Here is a 12227-nt window from a genome sequence, read left to right as displayed (position 1 = left end):
TCGGTTGCTCCCTGGAGGAGTGGCTGAGAGGGAGGAGGTATTGGAGGAGGTTTAGTTGTTCCTCCCCATTCCAGTGGCACTGGAGGAGCTGAGAGCAGCAGGAAAGGCTCTGGGATGGTTTGCTGGGTGAACCCATCAGGTGGATGCACCTTCCTGTTTGTGCTGCTGGGGAATAGAAGCATTGAAATGCTGATATTCTACTCGACTGTGTTTCATGCTCTGCAGTTAGAACAATCTCTCCCAGTCCGTGGCACGGGGGGAGGGATGGCTGTGGAGTCGCTGTCTTGCTCTTACTGAAATCGTGTTTGCCTTGGCAGAAATACTTATTATCTGTTGTTTTGAACTGTGTGTCAGGCACAAGCTGGGAGGAGGCAGTGGGGAAAGCATCCTGGTGTCCCAGCTGCAGCATGGGCTGACCCTGGAGTTCGAGCACAGCGACTCGCCCCGGCGGCTGCGCCTGGTGCTCAGCGAGCTACTGGCCATCATGAATAAGGTAAACCTCTCCACATCTGGGTGGTTGTCCATTTTGGGTGAGTGGAAATCACCCTGGGTAGGTTGGGACACCGTCAGGTTCTGTTTCTGGTGGTGCTGGGTGTGAGCACTGCTCTCCAGTCCTTACCTGCTTCATCAGGGCTTAAAGTCTCAGCCTGACTTCATCAAGGCTCACAGTGGCCTGTGATTCAACTCCTTGTGAACTCAGTTTCCTAGAGGAGTTCTTTTTTCACCAGAACAATCCAGGGTAGTCTTTGCTAATGTGATACAGACCCTGTAATAGGCTCTACTCGAGGGTAATGTGATTTGGTGATGTATCAGTGCAGAAATCCTATTTGAAAATGAAATTATGACTGTTAGCCATCCAGTTCTTTGCTCCTATTGCAATGTGGTTTCAGACACTGCATTTCTCTTGTCCTTCTTCTCACCCATCTCAGTGTTTTATTTTTCTTGTGTAAACTTAGGATGTTTTTAGAATTGCCAGTGAGCTGTTTTTTTTTCTTCCTGAAAAAAACAACAATTCCAGCCCCACTGAAGTATTTCCTCTAGTAAATATTTCTCATCCTAAACCCTTTTCCTGCTTGTTGTGTTGGTAGCTGTACATTTTGGACAGCTTTTAATGTATGAAATCCACTGGATTTAAAGCAGATTTAGACAAACCCATTCAGTGATGATAAATATTGTCTTGCAGGTGTCAGAATCCAATGGTGAGTTTTTTCTCAAGTCTTCTGAGCTCTTTGAGAGTCCTGTGTACCTGGAGGAGGCAGCAGATGTGCTCTGCATTCTACAAGCAGGTGTGGTACTCTGTGTTTGTAGTCTGTTTATGGAACTCTGTCTTATAGTCTTAAAAATGTACCAGAATAACTTGTGGAGCTGCTGTGGTGGATTTCAGGTTAGCTGAAATTCATTATTTTGAGTGTGTTATTTAAGTGTGCATTGCAAACAAGGTTTTACTTGCTCCACAGTGAAACACTGTGACTTTTCCACCCTCTTTTCACCCAGAGCTTCCATCACTGCTGCCCATAGTGGATGTGGCTGAGGCTCTGTTGCACGTGAAGAACGGGGCCTGGTTCCTGTGCCTGCTAGTGGCCAATGTTCCTGACAGCTTCAATGAGGGTGAGCTACAGCTGCTTCTTGTCCAGTTTTGCTGAAGGTGTGAAAGGATTTCGATCAGTGTGGTTAATTCTGGGCTCACCACGTGTCAGACAGATTTGAACTGAAGACTGTTTGGCTCCTGAAACACTCTTTGAATGCATTTACACCTAGAGGTGCTGCTGGGCTGCTCTCTCAGCATGTTGAGTCCCAGGTTTTGCAGCCTGTTTGGAGGCTCATTGTGTGTGTTCTGTGTGTGTGGGTCACATTACAAAGACTGACTTGGGCTGGGAATGATTGGGACTGAGAACCTGCTCTAGTCTTGCTAACAGTTCTTGTCCCTTACACTGAGGCATGTTAGGAGGTGACAAATTTCTATCAGCACTGCATGTTTGGCATCCCTGAAGTGGCAATAAGATGTCAGTCTCCAGGACTGCCAGGAGCACAGGTTGCATTAAGTAGGGTATGAGGAGTAATTGGGTGGTGCATAAATCTGTAATGACTATAATTTATCTGAGGAGAAAGAGCATTTTCTTGTTCTGCTTCTCGAATATAGTTCATGAGTTCTTGCCTGAACAAGGTTTGCATGGCCCAGCTAATAAATCACAGTGAGCTGAACAGAACAGTTTGGTTTTGTGTGTTTGTGTTTGTCTTAGAGTCACAGAATAGTTTGGGTTGGAAGGGAACTTAAAGACATCTCATTCCACCCTGTGCCATGGGCAGGAACACCTCCCACCAGCCCAGGCTGCTCCAAGCCCCATCCATCCTTGGCTTGAACACTTCCAGGGTTGGGACAACCTTTGGGCAACTTGTGCCTTTTTGTGGTTTTCAGTTGGCAAGGGCAGATTTCTTACAGCTGCTGTTGGGTGTTCAGTCTGCAGGGGTTTGATCAAGAACGGCGAGCGGCAGGACGAGGAGAGCGTCGGAGGCCGTCGCAGGACAGAAGCTCTTAGACACCTGTGCAAGATGAATCCTTCCCAGGCCCTGAGGGTCCGAGGCATGGTGGTGAGTCTGGCAGGAGAACCAGAACGATGAACCTTGTAACAGCTTTGAAACCAACGAAGGTGATTAAACCCAAGCGTTTTATCTAGGTGGAAGAGTGTCATCTGCCAGGTCTTGGCGTGGCTTTGACCTTGGATCACACCAAAACCGAATCTTCAGATGATGGAGTGAGTGACCTGGTGTGCTTTGTTAGTGGTTTGCTGCTTGGAACCAACGCAAAGGTGCGAACTTGGTTTGGGACTTTTATCCGAAATGGTCAACAGGTATGAAAAAACTTTGAATGTTCTGCTTTTCGTAAGATACCCTTGCAACTTGCTGTAGGCTTTATGGGGGTGGAGGCTTGTCTGAATGCACATAAATCATGTCACGTGTCTTGGAGGAACCTTTCCAAGGTAACCTCCTCTTAGGGGACCTATAAATACTGTCCCTGAAGGCAGCAGCTGTTTGGTTGTTCCTCAGAGAGAGGTTTTTATGCATGGAAACCAGGGAGTTGTAAGTTTATAACATTTCCCTGATAAATATGTTCATTCTAGGTCCATCTTGACTTGCTTACAGAGTTGGAAGGGACCCTTGAGGATTATCTAGCCCGACTCCTCAACCTAGTTGACTTAGTTAAAGCTTGTGTTTTGGTGTAAGCAGCTGTTGTGGTATGATCATATGTTGCCTGTTGCCCTGGTAGGCAAAAATGTATGTAAGAAACTCCAAATTTCTCTCCCTTCTTTTTTTTTCCCCCTCGTCTTCACTGTTATGGCAACTCTTACGTACCATGTTGTTTGATGGGATGAATTTTACCTGGTTGTTCTCACCCTTTACCCTCTCACACAGAGAAAAAGAGATAACATCAGCTCAGTGCTTTGGCAGATGAGGAGGCAGCTGCTCCTGGAGCTGATGGGGATCCTCCCCACGGTGCGCAGCACACACATCGTGGAAGAGGCCGACGCGGACACGGAGCCCAACGTGTCTGTGTACTCGGGGCTGAAGGAGGAGCACGTGGTGAAAGCCAGTGCCTTGCTGAGGCTCTACTGCGCCCTGATGGGCATTGCTGGGCTGAAGTAAGGACCTTCTCATGCTCAGGGTTTGTTCAGGCCTGTGGGTTGCAGCAGAGTTTGGGCACTTGTGGCATGAGCTGTCTCCTAACATCACTGTGTCCTCGAGGCAGTGAGCAGGACTCACCAGTTCTGGTACCAGGGGAACCTGTTGCTGCCAAATCACTTCTGCAAACTGTTAAGGGAAATCCAATCCTGCACAGCTGGAGCAGTGTGTAGAAGAGAAAGTCGCTGATAGTTCTATCAACATACATTGTATGAATTTGGAATTTCTGTCCCTTTGCTTTTACTTTTCAGAGAGTGCTAACAGAGCATCTTTACACACTGTTAGTTTGAATTTTTTTGTGCCAATAGGCCAAATCATATCCTGGGGAGGTTTTCTCACTGTTGTTCTCTCTTAACAGAGATTTATTGCAGCTTTACAGAGCTTATTATGGCTTTAAAGCCAACAGGGATGATATCTAGGTGGAAGAGTGTCATCTACCAGGTCTTGGTGTGGCTTTGACCTTGAATCACACCAAAAATCACCAAACTGTTTCTGTCTTTAAGCCCAGTTAGAATTGCCAGCTAATGCTGATATTTATTGATAGCAACTTGATGAAGAGATTTAACAGCAGAGAAGATTTAGTCTTTAACCATATTGGAAATGTCTTCACTGTTAAATTACCAGCTTGGGCTTGGTTCTGTGTCCCATCCAGGCCAACTGATGAAGAGGCTGAGCAGCTCCTGCAGCTGATGACCAGTCGCCCTCCTGCCACTCCTGCCGGTGTCCGCTTCGTGTCCCTGTCCTTCTGCATGCTCCTGGCCTTCTCCACCCTGGTCAGGTACCTCCCAGGAGAGCTTTGTAAACCTCTGCCTGTACTAGCACTGCTGAGGCAGTTCTTTTCCTCTAATTCCTCATATAAATCTCTCTGTGTTGATGGAAGGGATTTGTCTCACACCGTGGTGGGGAAATGGATATTCCACTCTGTTCTCCCTCTTGTTTATAGCAAATCTTTTGGGAGGGGAGCACTGGTGTTAGCTTAGTTTGGAGTGGATTTTGAAGGCTAAAGTAGGCCTCACTCATTCAGGTCTCCACGGCACAAGTTTTTGGCTAAGTTCTTTAGAGACTCCATCCACAGGAGCAGCAGTACAGGTGTGTGGTGGGTGTAGCTTTCCCTGGCTGCATTCAGGCAATTGGACAGAGCTTTGTGCTAAATACCACTGTTAATCAGCTGTTGGATGCTGAAGTGGAAGTGACAGTCACCTGGGGTAAGATCCCTCAAATTCTGGCTTTTCTGACCTGCCCCAGGACGTGGTGGCTGCCCCGACCCTGGTGGTGTTCAATCCAGGCTGGATGAGCCTTGAGCAACCTGATCTTGTGAGGAGCTGTCCCTCCCAGGGCTGGGGGTTGGGACTAGATGATCAGTAAAGTCCATTCCAACCCCTAAATTCTATGATTCTCTGATTAATTGTTAGTAAAACTTCTTTCTGAGGAACAGGATCTTACTGATTTTCTTTGTGCAGCACCCCAGAACAGGAGCAACTGATGGTAATGTGGCTTAGTTGGATGATAAAAGAAGAAGCTTACTTTGAAAGGTGAGAGCAGGCTTGTTTTGCTTTAATGATTCCAGTAATCTCATATTGCTAATGTCCTGTTGGAGATTAACTCTTCCTCTTTGTTATCCTTAGCATCTCAGGTGTGTCAGCTTCCTTTGGGGAGATGCTTCTCCTGGTAGCCATGTACTTCCACAGTAACCAGCTCAGTGCCATCATTGATTTGGTCTGTTCTACCTTGGGAATGAAGGTAAAGCCTGAACTCTTTCTAACATGTGCATTTCTCGGTTAAAATTAGCTTTTTACTGTGTTTTTATACTTTTGTATTTACTCCAGTTTCAATACGAAGAACTTTGGTTTTGCTGAAGGAAATATAACCTGAAAAAATGGATTAATATCTAACGATTCCTCTAGAAGAACACACATACCTCCCAATTCCTGCTCAACCCTTGTGCAGTTTTGCAGGAATTATTTATCCAGGAGGATAAAACTTGCAATTCCAAGTACTTTGTTCTTGCTTGCAGATTGTCATTAAGCCCAGCTCACTCAGCAGGATGAAGACAATCTTCACACAGGAGATTTTCACTGAACAGGTATCTTCAGCCCTTTCTCCTTTAGTTGGACCTACAAGAGCAATCCAGGCCCTGCCAGCACTGAAGAGCTTTGCCTCCTCCTTTTTGTTCTCTGCTTTTTGCACACTTGGCTTTTCTCAGTAATGGGGAAGCAAAGGAGCAGAATTGTCCTTTGTGCCATTAGTTTAGCAGCAAGTCAGTCACAAATGTAGCTCAGGAGCTACAGTTTTACTCATAGTATATTAAACTCCATAAAAATGATCTTGCCCTTCCAAACCACCTAAAGTAAGGAGATGCCAGGAGGGACTGTAGCTGTGTGACTTTGTCACCTCATGCCTTGTGGTAAGGTGGGTATTTGTGGTATTTATCTTGTTACTCATCTCTTTCCTTCAGGTTGTGACAGCCCATGCAGTCCGTGTGCCTGTTACAGGCAACCTCAGTGCCAACATCACAGGCTTCTTACCCATTCACTGCATTTACCAGCTCCTCAAGAGTCGTTCCTTCACCAAGCACAAGGTGTCCATCAAGGTATGACCTTCCTTTCAGTTCTCTGCATGATTCTGACAGGTTTTGCAGGCTGGTTTTTTGGTTGAATTATAGAGCAGAATTCTTGATGACTCTTAAACCCTATTCCTGTGTGATTTGAGGAGGAAGTGTGTGTGAAGTTAGAGTGCCCAATTTTAGCTCTGTAATCCAGAGATCACAATTTAGTGAAGGTAAAAATAGTAAGAAGGTTTTCTCTCTCCCCTGTCTGTGCTTAGTAAAGTTGTGGTCAGAATGATTTCCCAGCCAGGACAAATTTTATCTGTGGGTCTGTACAGAGCAGGGTGCAGGATACACAGTTTATGACCAACTCAGAACTGATATTACACTTTCTATGATCAAAGCCTCAGCTAATTATACTTTTTGTAACTAGTTAAAAGGGTTGTACTCGCAGACAGAAATACTTGCCCTCAGCTTGGCAAGTGCTCGTGTCATGGTATGTTCTCCTCTAGGACTGGATCTATCGACAGCTCTGTGAAACCACCACTCCACTCCATCCTCAGCTGCTCCCTCTGATTGATGTCTACATTAACTCCATCCTCACTCCTGCATCTAAATCCAACCCAGAGGCCACAAATCAGCCTGTCACAGAACAGGAGATACTGAATGTTTTCCAAGGACTCTCTGGGGTAATTGACTCGTTTGGTTCTTTCATGTCCTTCAGTGTGAATGTGTGGTTCAGGATTTTGTCTGTTTGTCTGTTGCTTCACATTTTGTCTTTGCTGCCTGTAAACTGCCTCCTACCACAGTGGTAGTCATGAGTTTTGAAGTGAATCTTGCAAATACGACATGACTTTTGTGTGTGGTTTTGTGCACAGGGAGACAATACTCGACTTACTCAGCGCTTCAGCATCACAACACAGTTGCTCGTCCTCTACTACGTCCTGTCCTATGAGGAGGCACTTCTGGCAAACACCAAGATCCTGGGTAGGTGTGAGTGCACCAGTGGGACACAGAGGAGCTGAAAATTAGATGCAAAAAGAGGAAAAACCTACAGTGCTGTCAGATTCCAGTACAGCATAAAATGTTCTAGTAAACACCACATTGCTGTAGAAATTCAGGAGATGAAGTTTCTGCTGAAGCTCTGTAGTTGAGTCGTCTGTTTGCCAGATTAATAAAGGTCCAAGCTGGCCAAAAAGTTACTAGAAATGGGTGTGCCCATCTAATAAATATAGCAGTGATTAACAAAGACTTAATTACTTCAGATCATTTATTCATGTGGCATCAAACTCGCACACAGATTGGGTTGGCAACTTTATGGTTGATAATACTGAATGATCCTTTTTTCCTCTGAAATTGAGACTTTAAATTTATTGATGGAGTTAAATTCCAGTGAAAACAGAGTGTTTAGATCCAGTGAGTGTATTTACCAGCTCTTTATAGAGTGAAAAACTTCAGCATTCATCAGTGCTACTTTTTTCCTGCTGTTCAAGAAAGCCTGAAATACTATAAAATAGATTACTGTGGCTAAGATAGGGATAAATGCTTCATATTTTCTTTATTGATTCGAGTTGGGGAAATACTGTTTCCAGCTGTAACTCTTAGGTGTGGTCTCTTGTCCTGTTGCCTTGTAGCTGCCATGCAGAAAAAACCCAAATCTTACTCTTCAGCATTAATGGATCAGATTCCAATCAAGTACCTGATCCGGCAGGCACAGGGGCTGCAGCAGGAACTGGGAGGTGAGTCTGTGTGGAGGTGCAGGGAGAAGAAAGGCTGAGTGTGCTTCCAGCTCAGTGTCTGTTACCTCTTTCAGGGTGTGCCTTCCTTTCTCTTCCCTTTGAAATCTGTCAGTAGCAGCTGGGGAGGTTACAGAGATGTTTGAAGAGTAGCAGTGAAGGTGTGAGGAAGGCAGTTCCTTCTAGAGTAGGTCTTACCCCCCCTAGAGTAGGTTTTAGAGTAGGAGTTGCCTCGGTTCCTTCTAGAGTAGGTCTTACCCCCCTAGAGCAGGTTTTAGAGTAGGAGTTGCCTCAGAATGCTTATTCCAGTCTAAGAGTTACTCTGGGGTCCTCCCACCTTTCCAAAAAGTGGCTTTTCCTTTCTGTTGGAGTTAGACTATCAGGTGATGCATGTGCAAAGCTCACTGAGCTCCTTGGCAGTGGTTCAGCTGATGTGGTTGAGATGACTGGCACAGATGTGTTCAGGTGAAAGCTGTAGCTGCTCAGACCTAAGGTGTAAAGTTCCTTGGTGTCCCTCCAGGCCTGCACTCCGCTCTGCTGCGTCTCCTGGCGACCAACTACCCACACCTCTGCATCGTGGACGACTGGATCTGTGAGGAGCAGATCACAGGCACTGATGCCCTGCTGAGGAGGATGCTCCTTACCAACATTGCCAAGAATCACTCTCCCAAACAGCTCCAAGAAGGTAAATGACTTCACTCGAAGTAAATTCTTCGCAATGTAATGGGTTTTGGAAGTGTGTCGCTCATGCTACATGTAGACAACCCATTCTGCTGCCAAGGCAGAAAAAAAATGGCACGAGTCCAGTTTTACCAAGCTCCCACTGTCTTTGTTTTCTAGCCTTTTCCATGCTGCCTGGAAATCACACCCAGCTGATGCAGATCTTGGAGCACCTGACCCTTCTCTCAGCTGGTGAGCTGATCCCCTACGCAGAGGTGCTGACATCCAACATGAGCTGCCTGCTGGACACCGGAGTCCCGCGGGGCATCCTGCAGGCTGTCAACAGGCTCTGGATGGTGCTCAACACTGTCATGCCCAGGAGGTAGGCTCAAAGTACTGCTTGGTTTGTTCTTGCAGACAGGTGTGATGGCACTTTCTGTCTGAAAAACAATGACAGAATGCCTTTGTCTGGGAAATCGCCATGGCTCCCGTGAAAGTTGAGTTCACCCTGTCTTGGTTATCTTCAAGGGCTGCAAATGAAGTCTGGGGTTTCTGCTCCTTGATGGGCCTAGAAAAATAGAGCTAAGTGAGTGTCCAGATGCTTAGGGGACACCTTTTAGCATATGGATTATCTACTTAAAAGTCATCAAAATCCTCTCATTTTAGGCTGTGGGTGATGACTGTCAATGCTCTGCAGCCTTCAGTAAAGATAGTCCGACAGCAGAAATACACCCAGAATGATCTGATGATTGATCCCCTGATTGTACTGAGGTGTGATCAGAGGGTGCATAGGTAAGTGTCTCCTTGAGCTTTTCCTGTTCTGTGCTACTTCACAGTGAATGCTAAATGTGAAGTTGTCTCATAGAAAACTTCTAAAAGCTTCCAGTACCTCAAAACTAGTCACATGAGGTTCTAAGTTCCACCTTTTATGGATTAAGCCTGTTGGTCTGAGCACTGAGTGAGCTGGGCCTGCTGTTCCTGCACTTCATACTGTCCAGCTGAGTGTCTTGACACCCTTACACCCAGTTGTGTTTTGGAAACTTTGGGATTTGTACATCCATTTTGGGTTTGTGTGTGTGAACTGGTGATAAACAGACATTGCAGCATGTTTAAAATGGCTCCTGCCACGTGGTGGAGGTTGGAGCTGTAACATCTTCCACTTCCCCTCTTTTGCCAGCCCTCCTGGGCCTGTAGGTGTTCCACCTTTGTGGGTAACAGTTTCTGCCAGTGGCTGCTTGATGGATATGACAAAGGTACATTTGCTTTGTAGTGCTTGGAAATTGGTTCCTTCAGATATCAGTGGTGCCAGAGGTGGATGTGTAATGCTGCTTCATGGCTCTGATGCAGAAGAATAAAGAATTTAAGTAGTGAAAATGGTCATAATCAATAGCAATGCACCAGCTTTTAAGGGGAATATGAAATAGTGCAAACAATGAGTCAGAAGTTGTAAATTACAACTTTGCTTTTTCATGCTAATGAAGAAAATGGCCCCTGTTAGTCTAAAAAGATGTGGTTAATCATTTTAAATGTCTTTTGGCCCCTAGTTTATTCCTTGGGTATTCTAATCCACATTTTCTGTCAGTAGTGGTTTATTTCCTCCTTTTTTAGTATCCTTTTGTTCATAATAAATGGCTAATAGTCAACTTGATTTGTTCTCCACACTCTTGTTTACATCTCTCTGTCCCCTCTTTAGCAACTGAGCCATGAATCCAGTTTTCATCTGAGCTGCTGCAGCTCTGCTAGACTTTGAGTTTCTGTTGATGACACCTTCAATCCCCAACCTGTAGGTGAAATATTTAAATGCATTTCCCTTCAGCCCGGGATGCAAATTGGAAATTCTACATTTCTGAAAGTGTTAGGGAGATTGATAATGCAGTGTGAGCTGAAAACTATCATCTCAGTGTTACTGAGCAGTTCAGAGCTTGTCTGCCTTGTATTTCCCCATCAGTCAGATAATTGCTTTTCCTTATTTTAGGTACATTGGAGCCTTCTCAGGTGTTCTTTGCTCATCAGAAATGAGTCTCTCCAGCAGTTCCTTGGTTCTGTAGAGTGTGCACATACATGTCTGTGCAGGAGGGAAGCAGGACTGAATGGCAGAAAGGATTGGGAACTTTGACTGTATGAGGGAAAAACCTTTAGTATGACCCAGACTCCACCCAAATGACCCTTTGGGAGTGTTCTTAGTGTGTTCCTGTTATCACTGTGTATTGTTCTACTTACTGACATGTCTTCATCATGTGCTCCTTTATCAGGACTCCTCCTCTGATGGATATAACGTTGCACATGTTGAATGGGTATCTCCTTGCCTCCAAAGCTTACCTCAATGCTCACCTGAAAGAAACAGCAGAGCAGGACATTAGGCCATCCCAAAACAATGCAATGGGTCCAGAGGCTCCAGAAGTGACAAGGGAAGAGTTAAAAAATGCATTGCTTGCTGCTCAGGTAAGGGAGGAGAAATGGATATTAAATGATATGAGGAAAGACAATGACAAAAGAGAAATACAGAAACAGGAAATTAAAACAGGAGACCTTTTAGCTTCTCTTTTCACCCACTCTGGTTACCATGAAAAAGAAAACTGCCTCTGCATTCAGATTGTTAAGTGTTTGCTGCTTTCTAGTCTGAAGCATTGTGTGGTTAACTGCTTGGATAGTGGTTTTGCTGTTAGAACACAAGAGTTCTGCTTACCAGCCCTTTTGCCTTGTTGCTTGTGTTATCCAGAGCCTCTTTCTCTACTTGGATTTGGAACAGTCAAACATAAATAAACATGTGACAGACCTTTGCCTGATCATTGGAACAACGTGATTGCAGAGAAGCAGCCAGAACTATAAAGTGGGAGGCTGAAGAATGGTTCTCTTCCTTAGCTTGACATTATGGAGATGCTTGAGTAATCCTGTTTCACAGACAGGCTCTTCATCCCTCTGTCTGGTAGAATGTCACTTACATAGTTCTTGTGACAATATGATTTTGGAACTAATAGGAACTTGTATATTTAAATTAGTGCAGTCTCCTCTGGATACTGTGACTTAAGTGTTTTGTCTGCTCTGGATGTTTTGAGGGACCATTGGGTATTTATTTTGAAACAGGATGAGATTCCATTGCATTTCCTCTTTTGATCAGTGATTATCTGTTGGATTATAAGCTTTTTTTCTTTGAGTCCTGATTGACATAAAATGTTGAGGTTGTTTTAATGTTCTACAGGTTTTGTGATACCTGAACTGTGTAATTTTCATTCAAAACTACAGCTAGAAACCCTAGTGACCTGACAGTCTTCCCTTTCTGAAACTGGCATTACTTTGTGTTTGATTTATTTGACTTCAGAGGGGTTTTTAATGCATGTTCTCTGCCTTGTTTTCTCCCCAGGACAGTGCTGCTGTGCAGATTCTTCTAGAGATCTGCTTACCCACAGAGGAAGAGAAAGCCCAGAGCAGCAATACTCATGGTTTGCTGAAGGGTGTCCAGAGTCCCACAGGCCCCAAGAGTGCTGAGCTGGAAGAAGAAGACAGTTTGCTGTGTAACCTGCGAGAGGTCCAGTGCCTCATCTGCTGTTTGCTGCATCAGATGTACATTGCTGACCCCAACATAGTCAAACTCGTTCACTTCCAGGTCT

At 45.0% G+C, this 12227-nt stretch overlaps 1 protein-coding gene across 1 annotated transcript in view; it reads left to right on the top strand.

Annotated features, from left to right (window-relative positions):
• Window positions 1-12227, top strand: part of INTS2 (integrator complex subunit 2) — a 16617-nt gene that overhangs the window by 1398 nt on the left and 2992 nt on the right. The window contains 19 exon segments of the mRNA XM_009078698.1: window positions 355-493; window positions 1184-1286; window positions 1495-1608; window positions 2459-2589; window positions 2676-2849; window positions 3412-3638; window positions 4331-4456; window positions 5139-5210; window positions 5304-5418; window positions 5693-5761; window positions 6134-6268; window positions 6736-6912; window positions 7102-7210; window positions 7858-7962; window positions 8480-8644; window positions 8800-9001; window positions 9286-9411; window positions 10872-11061; window positions 11981-12223. Of these exon segments, the coding sequence (XP_009076946.1) occupies window positions 355-493; window positions 1184-1286; window positions 1495-1608; window positions 2459-2589; window positions 2676-2849; window positions 3412-3638; window positions 4331-4456; window positions 5139-5210; window positions 5304-5418; window positions 5693-5761; window positions 6134-6268; window positions 6736-6912; window positions 7102-7210; window positions 7858-7962; window positions 8480-8644; window positions 8800-9001; window positions 9286-9411; window positions 10872-11061; window positions 11981-12223 (2722 nt within the window).

Source organism: Acanthisitta chloris, unplaced genomic scaffold (genome assembly GCF_000695815.1).
Source record: "Acanthisitta chloris isolate BGI_N310 unplaced genomic scaffold, ASM69581v1 scaffold197, whole genome shotgun sequence".
Classification (NCBI taxonomy): Eukaryota; Metazoa; Chordata; class Aves; order Passeriformes; family Acanthisittidae; genus Acanthisitta; species Acanthisitta chloris.
This window is presented reverse-complemented; position numbering and strand designations above follow the sequence as displayed.